We start from the raw sequence: 23,805 nt of genomic DNA on the forward strand, positions 1-23,805 counted from the left end.
AATATGTATATATAGAAAAAGGACACCCAATGGTGCAAAGATTTTACTAAACATCTCATCCAATGACAGAAAATGTCAATCATTAAAACTTAAATGGTAAAAAATGTGATTTTAATAATAATAAAAAAAAGTTACTCTGCGAAAACAAAAGAGCCATGAGCGTCCTCAAAAGTATTCAAGCTCACATCATGAACTCAATGTAGAGGGTAAAATAAAAAATATGATTCTCGAGTGAAATATATATCTGAATAGTACAGTACTTGTTCAAATGTATTTTAATAGGAGATAGTTATCTGGTTTCAGGTTTAATTTTTTATTGGCCTTTGATGACCTTAGTTTTTTTTTTGGTTATAATTTTGGGCTGCTGTGCCTTTACAGGAGAGATAGGACAGTGGATTGACATCCTTATCTCGTGCTCTCCCCGTTAATCTTTAACGTGTTTGTCCAGCAGGCTCAAGTCACTTCCAGTCAACTGAAGATTTACTGGCAACAGTGTCATCACACCATCAAAACGCCCACAACGCTCTCACCAACATGGTCCATTTTCTTCTTCTTTGGTACATTTCGGTTCAAGTTCACTGCATTAGTGGTACATAAAGGACAGTGTTTGTTAACAGGCAGGAAGGGGTCACACACTGGTGATAAAGAGGAACTCGTGTTTTTGTTTATGTAGAAGTACTTTTACAAAAATGTCAAGTTACAGTCATGTGATCAGAATCCTTGTTATGTAAAACTGCAAAACAATCACTATTAGGTCGACTTTGTTGTCCATGCCAACAAGGCTCGAAGCAACAAACACAATTTACATTAAACACATTTAAAAACACAAAGTAGGCTATTGTGTCAAACAGATTTTGGACACACAAAAACAAAAGAACCTGTAGTGTGAAAATGTTCTTTACACTTAATGTAAAGTAAGAATATAGAACCTTTTCATCCAGTAGATGTCGCCCTCGAGCACCACGATGCTAACTTCCAGGTTTTGTGCAGCTTGGTTTGGATGCATCTTTTCAGGAAATAAATAGTACAGTATTTTAAACCCCTCAATGCTGTGGAAATCAAATGTAAAACGTCACTTCGTTTGTGGCTCCAAATCAAAAAACAAACGAGGATGAAAAACAACAAACGAGGATGGATGAGGTAACGTGTCTTTCAAATGTTCAATTGTTAAGTTGTTGACATGCACTGTGAAGTTTTGTATCATTTACTGAGCCATCGTGCACATCACATCTGAGTTGAAGTGTCAATAACATGATGCGGGCTCATGATGCCACTTCCACATTGAATGAATCAGGCGAGGTTGGAACAAACACCAGCCTACTGCGCCAACAGAAGGTCCTAATAGGACAGACGGGACGGTGTACTGTCACATTGGTTTGTTGGCACTTTGCAATTTGGAAGCTTCAAAACTGCCGCAAGCGACACATCTCCAACTGCTCCAGAGGCATAAAAAGCCACATTTAGACTCAGACTGCAGGATAATCGGGCCGATTTCATCTCACCTGTGCGCCGATGCGAGCGGCCGCACATTCAGTAGCTTGCTAACTTCTAGAAGGTCAGCACTTTGTTTCTCAGGCTCTTAAACTGTTTACAGGTCTCTTTTATTCAGCACATATGTTTTTCTCTCCTTCACAGGTTATGTACATTTATGCTATATAAGCATAATTCTAATGTTAATGCTAACTGCACAGGTTTAACCTGTAATTATGTTTACTCGTAGTCACATAGGGGGCTGCTAAATCTTGTTTGGGGATTGTTGTATACAGAGGGGAGGGGGACAGCGGGTGTGTATTGTAATGTCTTGTACACTGCTACTGAATGCCTTGAGATCAATAAAGTATCTCTCTCTCTCTCTCTCTCTCTCTCCCCGACAATCAAGCAGCCTGTTCCTGAACCGACTATTAACACAGATCCTTCTCCAATCCTTTCTTTAGTTTGCTCGACCACTCGTGCTCTACCTCCTGCTTACTGATCTCCCTCGTTCTCTCTTTTAAAATGAAATATGAATCTAGTGTGTGTCTTATTTAGTACTTGATTGGAAGAAGAAGAAAAGAAAGTTATTCAAACACGCCAGACACAAAAGAATCAGAAGAAGTTCATTTTGATAATTCTGATTTTTTTTATTCTGCCAACTGTGTCCTCTAGTTTATAAAGTAAATGTTCAAAAAAAAAAACTTTACTGGCAAGAGGGAAGCTCCATCACCCCATCCTTACAAAACCGGAACATTGCCTGACCGCGGACAGGTCTTCCTCTCTTACAACTGAACAGTATTCTGTCATTATGAGGTGCATACAGCTTCTCTGCTATAGGGTATTGGAAGCCAATATTGTGTCTGTCCATGATTTCTTTGGTCACAGTGCAGGGTTCTGTAAGAGGAAAACAGCATTATGATCATAAAGATAAATAATTACTGCTCGTTTTGGATACAAAATATCATGCTAAACATCGAAAAACATTGCAACGGTAGAGATTAAATGTTCAACTCGATTTAAAGGCTCTGGTTGTAATTATGAAACAAACATGGACGCGAGTAGTAACGTTGCTTTGATTGATGTTTTATGATCAAAGACAAGGAGCATGAAGCTTCTTTTTTTGCTTTACAGCTGAGTGACAACAGGGCTCAACAGTGTGGTTCCAGTTAACCACAATATTATAATCATCCAAGGTCGACTGACCCGAGTACAAAACGATGGTTTATGCTCCTGCAGGAAACACTGTTTGTATGATCTGTAAGATTTGTACTATTCTACTTTTAAATTATTGATATTTTGCTCCAGAAATATGATGATGTCATGGCTCGGGTCAATATGAGGATATGTATTGATACATTGTGCTATACAGAAGAACATTCTGGAGAATAAAAACTTACTGAGGCATTTCATCTGTCCAGTCCATTCACCATTGTTGCAGGTTTTAAAAGCTGTGCCAGCTATGATATATAAATTCTGACAGTCATATTCGACCCGGTCATTGTGTCTGTACTGTGAGCGGGCCCTTAACTTGGTGTCTCCATTTTCCAGGATTGGTGGTTTCCCACAGCCTACAGGAGCTGAATGAGCAGAAGCAATAACAGAGAAAATTCTAATTGATTATCATTTTATCCAGCTATGAAACATTTTCCTATATTATAAATATGTTTTACAGATATCTGACTGAAATACGGAGTGTGACAACATTTTGCAGCCTGAGGTTAGGATGGCACCGGCAGAGTAAAATAAGCACTCTGAGTTGGCATTATAATTCAGGAAACACCTGAAAGTAGGTCATGGCTCAAGGAGTTAAAAGATGAAGAAAAAGTTGACTTACGTCCGCATGTTGGGAACTGACCACTCCACTGTCCGCCTGCTAAACATTGAACCGTCGCATTTCCGTGAATAACGTGTCCGTTCCGAGTGCTGCGACATGCAAATGTTATCTTTTGTCCTTGTCTTACTTGGCTGTTAGCTGGTGGAGGACTGGTGACGCGTACGCTGTCTGGATACCCTGTAAGCTTGCATCTGACTGTCATGAGAAAAAAAAAGGTCTTTAAGATATAAACTGTAGAAGAAACCATGCTTTTAACTGATTAGTCATATAAAGTCAAACCATCATTTCTGCAACAATATTTTGTTTTTTCATGGATTTTTCCTCCTTCTCATCAAGATGACATGAACCGTGGATCAAACTCAAACGGTTTAGGCAGGAAAAGGAGGAGGCATTTAAGAGTGGGCACAGACAGAGTATTAAATACTAAACACATCGCAGGGTGAAGAGAAGTGAGTGGCCTGTGCCTGGCCAACAACCTGGATGAGTTCTACGTCCTTGGACCACCTACAGAGCCAACAGGTCTGTAGAAGATGCCGGGCCCCTGAAAGGCTCGGTGAAATGGCCCTCCATAGATGTGATTTAATAAAATCCATAGTATCCACTCAGCCTGGCTCAGATCACCTTTGGAGCTGACTGAAAGAAGTTTGTCACCAGGTTATTTGTTGGGCCGTAACTCTCTTTCTTTTCGGGCATTCTAACTTTGGTGCAGGTGTAGTCATGGCAACAAACAGTCCAACATTGCAGGCCAAATAGTTAAGTTCAATGGAGTAACTGTTGTGTAAAAGCAGTATCACACTCGAGGTAGAGATTCACTGATTGTCAGCAGTTCAGTGTTTATCGTCCCACTCGGCCTGCGACTGAAGTGCTGATATTCAGTCTAACATCGGTGCCTCTCCTGTGACTCTTTAAAAAGGTTGAACGCGAAAAAAGAAACCAACAAGAACTGGATTCACCTCCAGTGGAAGTCAACGTACCAGTGCATGTTGGAAAAGCCTTATTCCACCTCCCACTTTGTAAACATTGGATGACTTCAGCACCCTGCATTGAGTATTGATCATCGCATTGGAATCGTAGTTGATGTCCAACCTTCACAGTTTCATTTGCAATGATTGGTCCAGTGACAGTGAGATGGGGATGCATCTTGCCAACAGCACACGTTATATCTAAAACCAATAAAACAGATGTCATCAAGTTAAACACTCATTTTCAGTGGACTGGGGCTTTACAGGCTCTGCTGTTGTCATTTTAGAGTATTTAAACATTCTCTACAACTCAGTGTCACATAAATATACTTAAAGAATTGTTTGGTTCACCTTCACAAGTGGGAAATGGATGGTCCCACTCTCCGTCTTGACCACATATCAGCACTGAACTGCCATTTAGGTAAGTCCCAGGATCGTCACAGCTGAACGTGAGGAAACGATCAGGAAGTATGGGCTCTTGATTTTCTAAAAAGCCCTTTACTGTAATCCGTCCATCTGCAGGCGGATGCTCACAGTTCAAAGCTGCGTGGACACAAGCAAGTAGATAAAGGAAAAGAAAAGTTCTGAGTTAATTCCTGGTTTATAAGTTAGCTAAGATTTTACCCCTTCCTCATTGTATTCTTTTCACTGCACGATTTCAGTCCAATTTAGGCTTGATTTTCGAGATGATATATTTCAGTGGCGCCCCATTGGCTGGTTCGACCATGCTGTGTATTCTGACCATATAAGTCCTCCCACAGCCAGGGGTGTGAAATCTGATTGGCCAGGACTTTTTATATGACTTTTATTTTTTTACAAAATTGTTGCTGTGTCGCTTCCCAGACTTACGATCGCATACTGGCACGTGATTGGTCCATCTGTCCAGCAAACATGTCCTCGTGTCATCCTTGCTCACCATCTGATACCTGTTAAGCAATAAAACGTTACATTACTGGATTAAAACAATCAATCTGAGTTTACTTATTTACCAAATAATGCGTCAGGTAAACACTGCCATTTGTGTTCTCATATATCTGTTTTATAACATACAAGTAACACTTTGATTTACCCCTCTCCTTTTAGCATGTATATCCACAATAATAACCTCCAATGGTCTGTTACATGTGTTAACGTATTTGAATCTGACACTGTTGCACAGGTGTTTGACAACATTGTGTGTTTACTTTGGATATGGTTGTAATTACGTTCAAGCTGTGAAGCTGTCTCAACATTTGTTTTCTAGCGTGTCTGTGTGTTATCGTCGGTCCACATACCCTCTGTTGCAAAAGTATTTGATGGTTGTTCCAAAAACAAAGTCTTCACCCTTGATTATTTCATAATAGCCGTTGGGAGTATCATCAGGAAGCTCACATGGCTTTACTGAAAGAGAAGAAGAAGAGGACTCATCCAGTGAACATTTAGAGGTGAAGGATTTAATGTAACATCTGTTATTCAAAAATAAATAAAAGTGTTTTATTATGTTGTATCTTATATTGTATCATGTCCTATTGCATTGTTTGTATCATATCATCATGTGTCTTTCGTGTCATATCATATCATTTGTATGTTATCGCTTCATTTGTATCCTATCCTGTCGTTTCTTTTATATCTTATAATTTGGTTTGTATCATATCTTTAGATTTGAATTTTATGTTTATTTTGTGTATGTTTAATTTGTATCATATCATTTAGCATATATTATTGGTGTCACATCATATCATTTGTATCATATTGTATTGTTTTGTTTGTATCATATCTTTTCATATCACATTGCATTGTTTGTTATATTGTATCCCACCGGATTTTGTTGTATCATTGTTGTTTGTATATCTTAACATTTATATGATATCATATTGCATCATTTGTAACTTATTGTAATGATCATATGGTATCGCAAAATCTTTTTTTTAATTATTTATGCACAATAATTTGTAGTATTGAAAATGTGTCAGCAATCAATCAAACTTCTCCTCAGTTTACCAATTTTTAAAAAAAAAACGTACTAACGTCAAAATTCAATTGATGTTAAAAACACACATTCAATTTAAGATTTCAATAATTACCAAGTCGCCCCAGGAGGACAAAAGAATAGAAATGCAACTTACAGTAGCAGGTTCCTGAGTGGACTGCGATCCAGCCGCTTTCTGAGCACACATATCTGATGGAGGGACCTGATATATATCCTGTTTCACAAGTAAAGCGAATCACATTTCCTTGCTGATATTCGTCCTTTTTGGTGTCGTCTGAAACGTGGGCATGAGGAACATCTGGGAGCTGTGAGCAGTCTGATGAGCAACAGAATGGAGGAAAAAAAGAGTTATTGGATATTTCTTCTCAACAACTCAGAGTGTAAGACTGTCTGTTAGCTCTTTTACAACTTAGTTAAAGTATGTGAGACAATATGCTTATGTAAGTCAGCCACACCTCAGGAGTAACACTTTATGATTAAATCAAAACATACAATTATCTTGTTTTTTTTTTTTTAATGTCCCTTTTCTGATCCACCCCTCTCTCACTCAGTCAAAAACTGCAAAGTAAGTATTTTAAAAAGTCTGTCTTACCGCTCTGGGAGAAGGAAACTTTCACATTCCCCCACAGCTGGAGGAACAAAAGGATTAAAGTCGATCGCATTTCAACCTGCAGCCGAGCGGTGACACACACGAGTGTAGCTCTTTTGATAAACTCTGTTTTCTCTGCAGAGTCCCTGTGTGTATTCCTCAGCTGCAGCGCTCTGGGAACAGCAAGGGTCAAAGCATTGGACTGCCCAGTGGGATTGCACAAGCCGTATGAACACAACATGACACATAGAAAAACACTGCGATGCTGCACTATGCAGCTAAACTTTACTTAGAATTCAATTGTTGCAACAATAATGATTTTTCTTTCTTATTTTCTCATTGGAAATGCTGAGATGATGGCAACCTGTGAATGTGAATGAAATGTGTTTTAAAGGACACACGTCAGTTAGCAGCTATAATAAAATACATGAATCAAACTACTTGTAAATAATGGCACAAAAAAAGTAAAATAGAAATGCAGAAGGTTTGTTACATTTGTGTGTGCAAACATTAGACTTTCAGTTAGCAAATAGATTTCGATCTTACTGGAATAGAACTGGGACAGAACAAAGTTCATTGGGAAAAAAATCCCTCTATGGAGCAACCAGTCAATGAAGCAGTTAGATTGAAAATTTACCAACTGAGCAAGCAGAAACATTTTATGTAAACATGAATGATTCCTGCTCTAAAAAGGTTAAATGAGAAATGCTGCTGAGTATGAATTCCTTCAAAACACGATGTAGTGACATGTTCTCAGTTTGAGGACGTTCAAAAATGAGTTTTCCTGGTGGACATCACCCCTTCGCTAGTGAGAGTCCCAGTGTGACATCACAAGGGGAGCACATTTGAGACAGAGCATTTTTCTCTGTGTTGTAAGAATTATGCAGAGCACAAATAAAGGACTGGATGGGTTTAAAGACAATGAACATGTAAAAACATGAGATTTTTGTCTTAAAGTCTTAATGTTACAAGAAAAAGTTGAAATACAATGAGAAGAAAGTACATTCACCAGGATGGAGATTAAAATAGTAATTTAACTGGAATAAAGTTGTGCATTTGCAAGATTACAGCTGCAACTGTCTTCTTTTGAAAACAACAACAGCAAACCAACAACTCTGCAGGTGAGCAGAGAGAGAGAGAGAGAGAGAGAGAGAGAGAGAGAGAGAGAGAGAGAGAGAGAGAGAGAGAGGTGTCCACTGTGAAAGCTCACTGAATGCATCTGTTTCACTGCTCCCAGAGTGCTGCAGCTGAGGAAAACACACAGGGACTCTGCAGAGAAAACAGAGTTTATCAAAAGAGCTACACTCGTGTGTGTCACCGCTCGGCTGTAGGTTGAAATGCGATCAGCTTTAATCTTTTTGTTCCTCCAGCTGTGGGGGAATTTGAAAGTTTCCTTCTCCCAGAGCGGTAAGACAGACTTTTTAAAATACTTACTTTGCAGTTTTCAACTGAGTGAGAGAGGGGTGGATCAGAAAAGGCACATAAAAAAAAACAAGATAATTGTATGTTTTGATTTAATCTTAAAGTGTTACTCCTGAGGTGTGGCTGACTTACATAAGCATATTGTCTCACATATTTTTAACTAAGTTGTAAAAGAGCTAACAGACAGTCTTACACTCTGAGTTGTTGAGAAGAAATATCCAATAACTCTTTTTTTCCTCCATTCTGTTGCTCATCAGACTGCTCACAGCTCCCAGATGTTCCTCATGCCCACATTTCAGACGACACCAAAAAGGACGAATATCAGCAAGGAAATGTGATTCGCTTTACTTGTGAAACAGGATATATATCAGATCACTCCATCAGATATGTGTGCTCAGAAATCGGCTGGCTCGATGTCCACTCAGGAACCTGCTACTGTAAGTTGCATTTCTATTCTTTTGTCCTCCTGGGGCGACTTGGTAATTATTGAAATCTTAAATTGAATGTATGGTTTTAACATCAATTGAATTTTGACGTTAGTACGTTTTTTTAAGAATTGGTAAACTGAGGAGAAGTTTGATGGATGGAAAACTGTAACGGGTTCCCCTATCCCTGCCATTGAACGGCCTCCAACATCCAGAACAGGCGGGGGCAAGATGCGGGTCCCTGAACGAGCTGACTCATTGGCTGGCTGTACTGAAGGCCTCTACCCCGCCGACGAGAGCAAATCAGGCGCCGCACTGTAAACACTGGGCCACCATCAACGATTCGTGGAGGGGGAGGTGGTGGTGCCAGAGGGACCAAGGGACTGTTGTGGACTGGCTTAATCCTGGATACATGAAAGGTTGAGTGAACTCTCATGGAATGCGGGAGCTTCAAACGGACTGCCACTGGATTGATGACCCTCTGGATCGAAAAAGGCCCGATGAACCTTGGTGCCATCTTTCTGGACTCCACCCGCAGAGGTAAGTCTCGGGTGGAGAGCCACACTTGCTGTCCAACTTGGTAAGTAGGTGCAGGTGTACATCGCCGGTTGGCAGTGGCAGTATAGCAACCCACGGAACGAAGGAGGGTGGAGCGAGCTTGGAGCCATGTTCTGCGGCAGCAGCGGATGAAGGCTTGGACCCAGCAGACTGCAGAACTCCCTCCAAAACACGAATGAAAACTGGGGACCACGGTCTGACACCACATCAACCGGAAGACCGTGCAGGCGGAATGCATGGAGCAGAATCAACTGAGCAGTCTCTTTGGCCATGGGGAGCTTGGGCAGGGGCACAAAGTGGACCATCTTGCTGAAGCGGTCCACGATGGTCAGGATGACAGTGTGGCCCTCAGAGGTGGGAAGACCAGTAACGAAATCCAAAGAGATGTGGGACCATGGGCGATGAGGAACAGGGAGAGGTTGAAGCAGCCCAGCAGGAGGCCGGCGGGAGGATTTGTGTTGATTGCATACTTGACAGGCTTTGATGAATCCCTGGATGTCCTCCTGCAAGGTGGGCCACCAGAAACATTGGAGGCATGTCGTGTGCGTTGAACACCAGGGTGGCAGAACAGCTTGGAGGAGTGGGCCCATAGTAGCACATCTGACCTCAGGGCTGGAGGAACGAAAAGGCAGTTAGTTGGGCAGGTGCTGGGACCCGGCTGTCCTTCTGTGGCTGCTCTCACTCTCTCCTCTATGTCCCAATGTGGCAATTAGGCAAGATGGTGGAAGGATGGACTCAGATTTATCAGTAGAGTCTTCTGTCCTCTGGAACTGGTGGGAAAGGGCATCAGGCTTAACATTGCGGGACCCTGGACGGTAAGAGAGGGTGAAGTTGAAATAGGCAAAAAACAGAGACCAGCGGGCCTGACGAGAATTGAGTCTCTTAGCGGAACGTATATATTCCAAGTTCTTGTGGTCTGTCCATACAAGAAAAGGCTCCTTGGTGCCCTCCAACCAATGGCGCCACTCCTCTAGAGCCATTTTTACCGCCAACAGTTCCCTGTCGCCAATGTCATAATTTCTCTTGGCAGAGGACAGGCGTCGAGAGAAGAAGGCGCAGGGATGGAGCTTATTGTCAGTATCAGAGCGCTGAGACAGGACAGCCCCAACCCGAACATCTGAGGCGTCCACCTCGACCACAAACTGTCGTTCAGAGTCAGGCATCAGGAGGATGGGTGATGAGGTGAATCGATCCTTGAGGGTTTTGAAGGCAGCTGCAGCTGAAGGTGACCACTGGAAGGGCACTTTGGAGGAGGTCAGGGCGTTGAGAGGGGCTGCCACAGAGCTGTAGTTGCGGACAAAGCGACGGTAAAAGTTTGCAAACCCCAGGAAGCGCTGAAGCTGTTTACGGTTCTCAGGGACAGGCCAGGAGGTGACAGCAGAGACCTTGGATGGGTCCATCTGGATGTTGCCTTGTGCCACAATGTTCCCCAGGAAAGACACTGATGAGACATGGAACTCACACTTCTCTGCTTTTACAAACAGAGAATTCTCCAGGAGACGCTGAAGGACGGACTGGACATGATGGATATGTTGCTCTTTGGATCTTGAGAAGATGAGGATATCGTCGAGGTAAACAAAAACATATCGATTGAGCATGTCCCTGAGCACATCGTTAATCATTGCCTGGAAGACAGCAGGAGCATTGGTCAGGCCGAACGGCATCACAAGATACTCGTAGTGTCCAGTTGGGGTGTTGAATGGCGTCTTCCACTCATCTCCCTCTCTGATGCGGATGAGGTGGTAGGCGTTGCGCAGGTCAAGTTTGGAAAAAATGGTAGCCCCCTGGAGCAGTTCGAAGGCAGTGGAGATGAGTGGCAGTGGGTAACGGTTCTTTATGGTAATATCATTCAGTCCTCTGTAATCGATGCAGGGTCTTAATGTCTTGTCCTTCTTCTTGACAAAGAAAAAACCTGCTCCAGCAGGAGATGAAGAAGGACGAATGATACCAGCGGCCAGGGATTCATTGATGTAAGTCTCCATGACCTCTCTCTCGGGCTCAGAGAGAGAGTACAGATGCCCCTTGGGAGGTGAGGTACCAGGCAGAAGATCTATGGCACAATCATAGGGGCAATGTGGGGGCAGAGATGTGGCTCTGGCTTTACTGAAGGCCTGGCGAAAGTCATGGTACTCAGGTGGCACCCCTGAGAGGTCAGGTGAAGAACTGGAGTTGGAGCTGGAGGGGTGAAACTGAGCTGAGGCATGCTGCAGGCACCTTTGATGACAGGAAGAGCTCCACTCCAGAACGGCCCCCGTGACCCAGTCAATGTGAGGGTTGTGAAGACGGAGCCACGGAAACCCCAGGATGAGAGGCAGGTGGGAAGAGCTTAGGATGTGGAACTGGATGGTCTCATGATGATTACCAGAAAGCAGTAAGTGGACAGGAGAGGTCTGATGAGTGACTGTACCCAATATGTGTCCATCTAAGGCTCTAGCAGGAACCGGACGAGGCAAAGGGACCCTCTTGAGCCCCAGCTGAAGGACCACCTCCTCATTAATGATACTGGCATCTGCCCCAGAGTCAATGAAGATAGCCAAGGAGTGGGAGCCATCTGGAAGAAGAAGACGGCCTTGGAGCAGAGGTCTCTGAGTCTGGGGAGGTAACAAGGCAGTTGAGCTCACCAGGGTCCCCCCTACAACTGGTGAGCTCTGGCTTTTACTGGACAGTTGGAGATGTAGTGTCCCGCTGCTCCACAATAGAGGCAGAGATTGGACCTGCGGCGGCGCTCCCTCTCCTCCAGAGTGAGGGAGGTGCGACCCAACTGCATGGGTTCAGGATCCTCAACCTGCCGATGCAGTGGGGTGGAGTTGGCTGCAGTAGCACCCCCATGGGAGCGAGGTGGAAGAGAGCGTTGGGGCCCCCCCTTGGCGCTTCTCTCTTCGACGGGCCTGGATACGTAAGTCAATGCGGATGGCCAATTCAATCACCCTGTCCAAGGTGATGGGGGTGTCATGTGAGACCAGTTCATCTTTAATGTAGTCAGCCAAACCGTGGAGGAAGGCCTCACAGAGGGCTGGACTGTTCCAACTGCTTTGGCTGGCTCTGGTGCGGAAATCAATAGAATAATCGGCCACCGTTTGCGCGCCTTGCTTCAGTTCCATCAGTTCCCTTGTTGACTCAGAACCACAATTCTCGAACCCAAAAACCTTGCGAAGCTCAGCAGCAAAAGAGTCAAAGGAGGCACAGGCTGGAGACTGTCTCTCCCACTCAGCTGTTCCCCACAGTCGAGCTCTGCCTGTCAGATGACTGATGACAAATGCTACCTTTGCTGGTTCCGTGGCAAAGATGCGGGGCTGCAGGGCGAACAGAAGAAAGCAGTTTGTGAGAAAAGGGCCACAAGTCTCTCGGTCACCGTCGTAACGCTCCGGGGTTCCCACCCGAGGCTCAGGAGCATCCCTGGGCAGTGAAGAGACCGATACAGGTGCAGGAGTAGAGGCCGATTCTCCAGGAGGGGGAGCAGAGACAGCAGATGGAGAGAGCTGGGAGATGCAGGCTGCTAGCTGTTGCATCTGTTCAGCTAAAGCTGCTAGCGCATGTCCATGGGTCTCTGCAGCTTGTCTGGCTTCAACAGCAGACGCAGTCATCACGGCCTCATGCTGCTGCAGGACGCCCTCAATCGTCTTGAGGCGACTAAGTGGTGAGGGATTGTGTGCTGGGTCCATAGCTTGGCCAGATTGTACTGTAACGGGTATGGAGTGAACCCAATTGCAGGACAAATTAACCAGTGTTTTCGTTTTAAAACAGTCTTTATTTATCAGGTTCACGTAGGTAGACAACAGACCAGAAGAAGTGAGCTGGAGAGGCAAAGCTGATCTGTTGAGTCTTTCTGGTTGAGCAGGAACAGTCCAAACGCCAACCAGCCACAGGCAGACAAGGAACAGGGAACAGGCAGGCAATACTCGTGGTCATAAACAGAAGGCTAGTAGGTTTACCGGGGCTGAGACAAGAGACGATGGTCGGAGGCAGGTCGGGTCGATAACAGGTAGGCAATCCGGGAATAAGTGCTGGAGAGTTAGGCATGGCAATCTGGCAAAGAGTGAGTGAAGTGAAGCTGCATATATACTGGCTTGATTGGAGATGACGAGCAGGTGAGAGCAGTTAGACTGATGAGGTGTGTGACTGAGCAGCAGAGCCGGGGAGGAGCAAAGCAGACTCAGAAAACAGAGTTTGTCAAAAGAGCTACACTCGTGTATGTCACTGCTCGGCTGTAGGTTGAAATGCGATCGACTTTAATCCTATTGTTCCTCCAACTGTGGGGGAATGTGAAAGTTTCCTTCTCCCAGAATGGTAGGAGGGACTTGCTTTGCAGTTTTTGACTTGAAGAGAGAGGGGTGAATCAGAAAAGGGACATTCAGAGGGGACAAGATTTAATCTTCAGGACTAGTGTTTATCTGAGGTGTGGTTAATTTACATATGCACAGTATATTGTCTCACATATTTTTACCCATTGCAAAAGAGCTAACAGAGTGTCTTACATTTTGGGGATGACTCTGCGTCTGTCACACGCAGCAGCTGACACATTTCCAATGTTACAATCTATTGTGCATGTATGACAAATAGGTTTTATACCATAAGATCAGTACAATATGATCAATGCAATACAAACAACATGATACTATATGGTGTGCTGCCAGTTAGGCTTGACTCAGGGAGGAGGACATACTTTTTCTCAACAGAGATCAAATGTGTAATAACTCAGATTCAAAATGGACAATTAACTGGACAGCTCCGAGACTACAAAGAAAATGAAGTCTTACATTTTGAGTGCAATCTGAAGTTCAAAAAACAGACTGAGAGACCGTCGATATGCACAAAAATAGGAACTAAAGCTGAGTTCATTCCAGCGCCTGTGTGTGAGCGTAAGTATAAACTGAGTTATATGGGTTATATCACACTGACTGATGGGAGGTGAAGGGTTGGTCTGTGATTGGCGACTGTTGCATCTGTCCAGAAAATGATAAACAGAGTTTTCTTTTTCTTTTCTACAAAATGCAGCAGCAAGATGTAAACTGCCGCTGACGACACTCGAAGGCACCAGATACGACACTTCCTATAATGTGTTTTCACCTGGAGACACAGTTACAACCACATGTGGTTCTAGGCATTTTATCTCTACACCTCAGAACTCTAGAATACCAAACACCAAAGACCTGTGCCATTTTCAACTAATAATCAAAGACTATTCTCAGTTAGTGTGCTACCTGTACTAGGAGTGGTGAGTGACAGCAGTGTGAAAATGACGCTGTCAGTTACACACTCACACACTGCATCTATTACCGTAGATGATATCAATACATAAACATGACTCAACAATCACCTGTTACAATGCTGGATGTCCATACTAAATGTGGGCCTGCTTACAGCTCATGAGGTAAATGTATGTTGGAGTATTCCCAGGATGAATCTGCAGAGGGCGCTAAATGGCTCGTTCGGCTAAGCACACAATGGTTTCTCGATATGAAGCCAAGAATTTCAGGAGACGGCTTCAAGCCTTTACGTATAGACTCTCTGCTCCCAGCACCGGAGAAAAGAGCAGCGATCTCCTCGCAGTCCTGCAGTGTTCGGCCGTAAGTGATGCTTCCAGAGAGCCGGCCAATCAGAGGAAAGAGGACACACAGGGAGGGGGGGCTTAAAGAGACAGCAGCTGGCAGGGCCTGAAATAAGGGTTTTGACTGATGCCAGTTTAAAATTAATAAGGAGATTTTTGAGCTGCTACTTTAAATTTTGTATGTTGATTCTATTTTTGTGACATTACCGAATCTCTTTTTCAGAGAGGAAAAACTTTTCTTTTTGTAGCAGCGATGTAATTCAGTTATCTTTGTTATTATCTCCACTTTAGGGGAAAGTCGGTGCGGAGAACTTCCTGTGATTCCTAATGGCGAAGTTGAAGATCTAAACCTTCGTACCAGGCAAGAGGCGAGGATAACTTGTCATGATGGATACCGCAGTCACATTGACCGTTTTTCATGTGAAGATGGAAATTGGAATTTAGATGGATTATCACCAGAATCAATCTGTGAACGTGAGTCAATGTCCAGTCCTACTGTAAATCATAAAAGCCTTCTGAAAATGTGCAGGAGGTAACTCTGTGCTGTGTGTTTGTATTTTGTGCAGCTGTCTCTAACCTCTGCAAACCCCCTCCTAAGATTGAACATGCTCTAATTATGAATGCGTACCAAAAGCAATACCTGTCTGACTCTGAAGTGACTTATCAGTGCCGTGATAACTACACCATAGAGGGAGAGGACACGATTCGATGCTTGAATGGGACATGGGACAATAAGATCATTTCATGTAGAGGTAAGTACATCCTGAAGGAAAGTGAATTTAAAGAAAAAGAACAAACAAATTCTGAAGGTCTTTGTGAATTTGTGCAAAATGTGATTTTTGCTTGATGCTTCAACGGACTCGTGAATCGTAGCTGTGACGTTTATGACATCTTCAGGATTTGGTGTTCTTACCAACATAACTATATCAGAGATCAGATACGATGGAATTAAAAATGGATAAATCATACGCTTTGTGAGCGGCAGCAGATAAGAAACGCACAAAACACAGGCACATAGACGAAGGAAGGGTTGTCGTCAAGACCACAAGAACTGAGACCAATTCTTACCCGAGACAGAGTCAAGACCCCCCCATGCAGCTTGTGTGTCACTCACTTAAACCGTAACATCGGGAAGGTTGCCTCAGTAACTGGATGGTAAATCAAACTACTAATCATTTATTTGTTCTTTTAGAAAGAGGCGTTTCCTTCTAATCACAGTAAAATGAGCAGCTGATCTTCATTGTATTCTTTATGGAAAACAAGTGTAGTTATTCTGACCATCGAAATGCATAAAAATAGGAACTAAAGCTGAGTTCATTCCAGCGCCTGTGTGTGAGCGTAAGTATAAACTGAGTTATATGGGTTATATCACACTGACTGATGGGAGGTGAAGGGTTGGTCTGTGATTGGCGACTGTTGCATCTATACAGAAAATGATTTTCTTTTCCACAAAATGCAGCAGCAAGATGTAAACTGACGCTGACGACACTCGAAGGCACCAGATATGACACTTCCCAGAAAGTGTTTTCACCTGGAGACACAGTTACAACCACATGTGGTTCTAGGCACTTTATCTCTACACCTCAGAGCACCTCAGCTGTATCCACATGTAACAATAACGGAGAATGGGATCTCGAACCAGTTTGCCAAGGTACAGAACTGCATGGTATCACAGTCCTCAGATCATTAGACGCTTGTTTCCTGTATCAGTCATTAAACTGTAGGGATGATGGTTATTAATGCCATCTTGATTTAACAAACATAAACAAGTCTTTCTCTTGTTTTAGAGGTGTGGTGCAGAACTGAACAACCTCCATCTGTGTATTCTTGGGATGTCCGTTGGGGACAAATAAAAAGACTGGATCAGTATGTAAGATATGAGTGTAAAGGAGGACATAGCGTGACATCAAACTGGGCCAGATGCACCAGAGATGGATGGAGTCCAAATCCGCTTTGTGAAGGTATTGTGAAGTTTACTTAATAACAGGAATATTAATATTAAATCCGTGTCTGAGAAAATGGAGAAGGTCTAGTTATGATTAGCCTCTTTTTTTTTTTTTTTTACTGTAAAAAAATGCTAGACAGTTTCAGGAGCACTACCCAATGACATTGTCCAAAGTTGCTTCTCACACTTGTCCTTCACTTATCAAACGTACGTACGACGGAAAGTCTATGTGGGCAACCCATTTTACAATTTGATATATATTAAAGGGATACTTCACTCATTTACATGAAGCTGTGTATCAATAGAAACATGGTAGTAGTGTTGAATGGACGTGAATCCAGCCCTCATTTTGCCCTGAGACGAGAAAAATATGTTTTTCTTTGCTTGAAAGTTTTCTTCATGTGATGCAATATGACGCTTTTATTTTTTACTACCATGTTTCTAATGATACAAAGCTTCATGTAAATGGGTGAAGTATCCCTTTAAATTCTTTTTCATGTGAGACAATGCCTGATCCGCTCCTTGTTCTCTTTTTATTTCCATGATTTCCATTAGACCAACAGTGAGGAATAAATGTTCCATCGAGTGAGTTAGAAGTGTGTTTAACTGCAATCTTGTTTTTCAGTTCGAACATGCAACAGACGTGAGGTTCCAAATGCTTCAATTGTGAGAAATGACAAGCAGACGTACGTTTACGACGACCGGGTCAGGTACAACTGCTTGGATGGTTTTGAAGGACAATTCACTCTCACCTGTGGAGAAAATGGTTGGACTGGGAATGCAAGATGCAAAGGTAATAAAAAGGAGCACAATACGTTTGATCTTTAGAGATCTTTAGAGATCTTTAGAAAATAAGACTTTGATAAACCCTTCAAACGTCATAACTCCCAGTCAGTTAAAAACAGAAGATCTTAGATCTAGAAGTAAGAAAATAAATGCGGTGAATTTTACTTTATGGACATAATGTTCCTTTTGAGTTGTCGAGATTCCTACATCAGTCTGAATCAGAAGTTGTGTTATGCCGAGGTCACCCTACATCACTTTTTTCAATTTACATAGTTCAGTCTCGCAGCACCAATTGTCTGTTAGAAGGTCGTGAGGCATCCCTGATGCAGCCTGGATTTCGTGTCATGTGGCACACAGCACAGGATAAAACAAATCCATTTTCAAGGCAGAAAGGTTCTAAAACCGTCTTTTGGCCGGATCGAGGTACAGTCATGCTTACACGATGTAGTCTGACCTCAGCTTAAGGCTCTGACACACAAAGGAGATTGTTGACCGTCAGTCCTAGTTGGACCGTCGTTGAGAAATCGTCTCCCCTAGTTTTGCGGCGTCTCCGTCACAACCCACCAGCCCCCGTCGGCCTTTGATTGGCTGATATGAAATTTAGAATTTTTAATGTAGTCAAATTAAAGACTAACCGAACACTTTCACTTAATCTGTTTCAGAGGCAGGGTGTGAAAAACATCCCATCAACAATGCAATCATTACCTACAATGACAAGGCAAAATATGACCATGATGAAGTCGTACGGTACACCTGTGAGCACAATCGTGATAGGTACTTCTCCTATTTCGTGTACTTTCACCTATTTGGTGATAGGTACTTCTCTGTTACCTGTGAGAAAGGTAAATGGACGGGGATTCAGAGCTGTCCAGGTAAGAAACTTTACGAATCCAAAACTTAACATGTGAAGGATTTAAGTTGTTATTTGAAGGATAAAAGTTGCTATTTCATCCTTTTCCTAAATGTTGTTAATAGAAATCTGACTCCTCTAAATAATTACCTCAAATCTCTCTGCGCATTCTTTTGATGGGATGAGAGGAATGACTGGAGGCGTCGCTTTCAGGTTAACAGAGTTTATTAACCTGATGAATCAAGAATAGAAGTTACAGAGTCTCTGGGTTCAACACTACGCGTCCCTGACAACAGACAGATGCTGGATCAGTTCACGAAGTCTGAGCCCCGACTATCTTTCCCTGAACCCTTTTATACATTAGACAGAGAATATCTAACCAAATAATGCATTCAAGAATGTGCGGTTTCCTTCCTCCGATTGGGGCAACCAAATTCCAAATTATGCGTCTTCGGATGAGTGGTTCCCCATCTCTCATTGGTGCATCTACTCCCGAATCCTTTCACATCCTGTAGGGGAAGACACATCCTGCCTGGCCTGTTTCTTATCACAAGAAAGACATCTAGTCTAGTAACCAATTCCTTTTAAGGAGAAGACAATTTAGGTAATTAAGAATCAAGACTCACTCAACCTATATAAAAGTGGATGAGTAATTAACTGTTCAGGGCCATAAACTAAACCTATGTTTGAGTTGGTGAGTGATTCAGTTTAAAGGGCCACATCAAACACATGTTGGAATGTGCACTCACTCCTACAAGCCCTCTTCACACAAACACCTCACTGAAAAGTATGGCAATTTTATTAACACACACAAACCTGGAATAAAACATGATAAAATAACTGGTATAATATAAATGTAAGCGAACATCATTCAAACTGTAAATATCAAACCTTTCCTTTGGACCGGGTGATGAAACTTTATTGCAGTAAACACTTTGATTATAAGCAGAAAAAGGCCTAATATTCTATCACATGTGATTCTAGTCACTTTGTCTATTGGGCAACAGAAATACAGAAGAAAGCTCAAAACAAGCAAAAGAGACTGTTCTTCAGTTCTTAGATTCAAGTGCTGAAATCATACAGACGACTGTGGCCCTCCTCAAAGGACCTTTCATCATATCTTTCCATCAGGGCTGTCTGAATATAATCCTTCTTTGTTCTTTTTTTTTAATTTAGCGACAGCATGTCGTGCGCCTCAAATTCAAAATGGATTTATTGTTGCTCAGGAGGATAACAAGCTGTACTACACCTGCAATCAAGGTTTTAAGCTTCCCTCCAAAGGCTGGTGGGGAGAAGCCGTATGTGAAGGCAGAAAGTGGTCCGGACTTCAAGACTGCATTGGTAATTCTTTTTTTTTTTTTTTTGTTGGGGGGGACAGCAAACAAAACGTCTGTGCACACCATTGGTGAGTTACACAGGTAGAGTATACCCACTTTAAATCTCCTCTACATCACCTACTCTGTCTCTAATGGGCTAGTATGCACTGATTGAATATTCAAAACAAGCCCTGACACACCAATAAGATCGTCGCCCGTTGGTCCTCGTTGGACCATCGTGAGCCCGAGCTTTTGCGGTGTGTCACTACCCGTCGGCCCCCGTCTGCCTTTCTTCCGCCAATTCTTCATGTTGAATCGGCGTCGGTGAGAGGAATCTACAGTAAAGCTACAGTATCCATGCTTTCACCCATTGGTGCGCTTTCTCCTTATTTGTCGCCTCCACCTCTTCTTTTCTTTTTCCACTAGAATACGAAACACCAAAGACCTGTGCCACAAATCATCAAAGACTATTCTCGGTTAGTGTGCTACCTGTACTAGGAGTGGTGAGTGACAGCAGTGTGAAAATGACGCTGTCAGTTACACACTCACACACTACATCTATTACCGTAGATGATATCAATACATAAACATGACTCAACAATCACCTGTTACAATGCTGGATGTCCATACTAAATGTGGGCCTGCTTACAGCTCATGAGGTAAATGTATGTTGGAGTATTCCCAGGATGAATCTGCAGAGGGCGCTAAATGGCTCGTTCGGCTAAGCACACAATGGTTTCTCGATATGAAGCCAAGAATTTCAGGAGACGGCTTCAAGCCTTTACGTATAGACTCTCTGCTCCCAGCACCGGAGAAAAGAGCAGCGATCTCCTCGCAGTCCTGCAGTGTTCGGCCGTAAGTGATGCTTCCAGAGAGCCGGCCAATCAGAGGAAAGAGGACACACAGGGAGGCGGGGCTTAAAGAGACAGCAGCTGGCAGGGCCTGAAATAAGGGTTTTGACAGATGCCAGTTTAAAATTAATCAGGAGATTTTTGAGCTGCTACTTTAAATTTTGTATGTTGATTCTATTTTTGTGACATTACCGAATCTCTTTTTCAGAGAGGAAAAACTTTTCTTTTTGTAGCAGCGATGTAATTCAGTTATCTTTGTTATTATCTCCACTTTAGGGGAAAGTCGGTGCGGAGAACTTCCTGTGATTCCTAATGGCGAAGTTGAAGATCTAAACCTTCGTACCAGGCAAGAGGCGAGGATAACTTGTCATGATGGATACCGCAGTCACATTGACCGTTTTTCATGTGAAGATGGAAATTGGAATTTAGATGGATTATCACCAGAATCAATCTGTGAACGTGAGTCAATGTCCAGTCCTACTGTAAATCATAAAAGCCTTCTGAAAATGTGCAGGAGGTAACTCTGTGCTGTGTGTTTGTATTTTGTGCAGCTGTCTCAAACCTCTGCAAACCCCCTCCTCCAATTGAACATGCTGTAATTATGAATGCGTACAAAAAGCAATACCTGTCTGACTCTGAAGTGACTTATCAGTGCCGTGATAAGTACACCATAGAGGGAGAGGACACGATTCAATGCTTGAATGGGACATGGGACAATAAGATCATTTCATGTAGAGGTAAGTACATCCTGAAGGAAAGTGAATTTAAAGAAAAAGAACAAACAAATTCTGAAGGTCTTTGTGAATTTGTACAAAATGTGATTTTTGCTTGATGCTTCAACGGACTCGTGAATCGTAGCTGTGACGTTTATGACATCTTCAGGATTTGGTGTTCTTACCAACACAACTTAATTGACAATATCAGAGATCAGATACGATGGAATTAAAAATGGATAAATCATACGCTTTGTGAGCGGCAGCAGATAAGAAATGCACAAAACACAGGCACATAGACGAAGGAAGGGTTGTCGTCAAGACCACAAGAACTGAGACCAATTCTTACCCGAGACAGAGTCAAGACCCCCCATGCAGCTTGTGTGTCCCTCACTTAAACCGTAACATCGGGAAGGTTGCCTCAGTAACTGGATGGTAAATCAAACTACTAATCATTTATTTGTTCTAGTTTGACACAGATTTATATTCATGTGTTTTTAGATGAGTAAAAGTTCACAGCGTTAATTTAAGAGACTGTTCTTGAGTTCTTAGACTCCAGTGGTCCGTTATCATTGGACACTTGTTTTTTTTTCTCATATCCTTATAAAGAGTTAATCACTCACCTGCTCAAGTGGTGTTACATTTAAATGTGAATAATAAAGTCAAATATCTATCAGCTCAGACTTAATCAAATATGTTTGTTTTATTATAAAACTGGATTAAACTGGATGCATTTTGAGACGTGGTACTCATCGCCTTTTTTCTGTCTCCAACAGTGATGTGATGCTTCATTTGGTTCCAGTTCCAGCAGAGTCTCAATAAAAACACCATATTCACATTTTTCCCATGGTCCTTCTTTAATTTGTTGTGTGGTCAGAGCATTTAATAAAAACAGCTGTTTTGATTGTTCTCATTGTTGACGTTTCAAGATGAATAACCAACAATTCTGCTTATTGGAAAGGGTTGAATTTTGGTTTATAATGCTAACGATGTAAAGCATTGGTTTATAAAGTAAATATTCAAAGACTGTATTTAATTTCAAACCTTTATTTAGTCATTCACTCATTTCCATTGCTGTGGAGAGTACAAACACATTATCACAATCAAAAACCACAACAAACACTTCAAATCAAGAAGAGGCTAGAAATCAAAATCCTAGCCTCTGATTTACAGAGTTCAGTCAAAATTAGAAGGACTTTTGCCTTCAAGGTTAATAAATAAATAAATAAATAATCAAATCACCTGCACAGGGACAACAGATAGAAACGAGCTAGTTCGCTAAATCTAAACTAATTTAACAAACTGATGCCTGTCAAACAAGTTATATACACTGTAGAGGGCATGTTTAATCACAAATAAATTAACCATGGGGGTAGAAGCTCTAAAACCTGAGTGAGTGTGAAACAGCATATAACCCTGTGGGATCAATACAGTTATGAAAGTTTAAGGAAATTTAGATTCAAGATGAAAATGACAGGGAATAATGAGCAAGGAGCAAATTTTATTTCTGATTTAAGGCATCGTGCAGGATATTGAAAAAGCTTTTCAACATGTGACAAAGTTTCAACGCTGTTGAGTCCCTCCAAACTAAAAGGCAGCTATGTCACACAGTGCAAACATCTCATTAGCTTTTCTTGGTTTGGGTTTTAAAGGGTCTTAGAGCCGGTTGGCCCTTCAGTTGTCTGAGATGGGAGGCCCAGATTCTACTCTGACCCTCAGCCTCTTTCCTGCACGTCACATCCCTCCCTCCTCCTATCACTGTCCCATTCTTATTGTGACAAATCACAAGCGTTTAGCTCAGAAGACATGAATCAATCAGGAGAGACTTGAGTAAGAGTTTACAAATGTTTATTGAACAGTTTAGAACAAGTATGCAAAGTCTTTGGAGACGAGACTCCGTCATGATGCACTCAGAGAGGAAGCGACGCTCACAACAGGATATGACACCCTTCTGATGGAGACACTGGTGGTTGGTGATGGAAGAAAGCAATGCTGCATGTTTGTTGCTTTTATGTTTGCAAACATTAGACTTCCACTGAGCAAACAGATTTCGATCTTACTGGAATAGAGCTGGAACAGAACAAACAATCCCTCCATGGAGCAACCAGGCAATGAAGCAGTTAGATTAAACATTTACAGACCGAGCAAACAAAAACAGTTCATGTAAACATGAATGATTTATGCTCTAAAAAAAATAAATGAAATGAGCTGAGTACGAATTCCTTCAAAACATGACATAGTGACGTGTTCTCATTTTAAGGACGTTCAAAGATGAGAAAGTATCAGTGTTGAAAACAGTCTATGCAACTAAAACCTGACAGCAGAAGTGAAGTATGAGCATCAAATTATAGTCAGACTAACATGTCTCGAAGCATGTCTCTAAGATTTCCATCAGGGATTATAAAGACTATTAAAAAAAAAAAAAAAACTTCAATCACTCTATGATATAAAACAAAATGTAATTGATATATGGTGACAGAGGGTCAGAGTGGAACATGGGCCGCCCACCTCAGACAAACGAAGGGTCAAGGTGCGGTCTAAAATTTTAGACCTGGGTATTTTAT

The 23,805-nt window shown here is 42.3% G+C and overlaps 2 protein-coding genes and 2 long non-coding RNA genes across 4 annotated transcripts; 3 read left to right on the forward strand and 1 right to left on the reverse strand.

Annotated features, from left to right (window-relative positions):
* Window positions 1-2,095: 2,095 nt before the first annotated feature.
* Window positions 2,096-7,067, reverse strand: LOC306827810 (complement factor H-like). Its single transcript, XM_079349873.1, has 9 exons — window positions 6,831-7,067; window positions 6,375-6,554; window positions 5,544-5,649; window positions 5,119-5,195; window positions 4,621-4,812; window positions 4,282-4,470; window positions 3,308-3,502; window positions 2,871-3,050; window positions 2,096-2,367 (listed from the first exon to the last, which is right to left on the reverse strand). The coding sequence occupies exons 1-9, from the start codon at window positions 6,898-6,900 to the stop codon at window positions 2,177-2,179; spliced, it is 1,380 nt and encodes a 459-aa protein (XP_079205999.1). The 5' UTR covers window positions 6,901-7,067; the 3' UTR covers window positions 2,096-2,176.
* A 1,222-nt stretch (window positions 7,068-8,289) lies between these two features.
* Window positions 8,290-14,352, forward strand: LOC306827812. Its single transcript, XR_013779674.1, has 3 exons — window positions 8,290-8,304; window positions 13,578-14,091; window positions 14,228-14,352. It is a non-coding gene; the product is annotated as an uncharacterized lncRNA (long non-coding RNA).
* A 1,702-nt stretch (window positions 14,353-16,054) lies between these two features.
* On the forward strand, window positions 16,055-22,082 carry LOC306827811. The gene is made up of 4 exons (XR_013779673.1): window positions 16,055-16,118; window positions 16,240-16,431; window positions 16,568-16,741; window positions 22,018-22,082. It is a non-coding gene; the product is annotated as an uncharacterized lncRNA (long non-coding RNA).
* LOC306828524 (complement factor H-related protein 2-like) lies at window positions 17,191-21,627 on the forward strand (the record flags this gene model as incomplete). The annotated part of the gene is made up of 7 exons (XM_079351041.1): window positions 17,191-17,194; window positions 17,351-17,518; window positions 18,174-18,285; window positions 18,328-18,383; window positions 19,538-19,702; window positions 20,805-20,987; window positions 21,080-21,627. 7 exons carry the CDS (start codon window positions 17,191-17,193, stop codon window positions 21,358-21,360), a joined length of 969 nt encoding a protein of 322 aa, XP_079207167.1. The 3' UTR covers window positions 21,361-21,627.
* Window positions 22,083-23,805: the final 1,723 nt, after the last annotated feature.

This window comes from Symphodus melops, assembly GCF_947650265.1.
Source record: "Symphodus melops genome assembly, chromosome: 8".
In the NCBI taxonomy this organism is placed as follows: Eukaryota; Metazoa; Chordata; class Actinopteri; order Labriformes; family Labridae; genus Symphodus; species Symphodus melops.

Bases quoted from the DNA above. Each gene is read 5' to 3' on its own strand.
- LOC306827810 (XM_079349873.1), bottom strand. From the start codon at position 6,900: ATGCGATCGACTTTAATCCTTTTGTTCCTCCAGCTGTGGGGGAATGTG. The intron at 3,503-4,281 runs GTACGTTGACTT...TTCTCATGACAG, and splicing joins GGCTTTTCCAACATGCACTG to TCAGATGCAAGCTTACAGGG. The intron at 2,368-2,870 runs GTAAGTTTTTAT...TTCCTCTTACAG, and splicing joins TGGACAGATGAAATGCCTCA to AACCCTGCACTGTGACCAAA.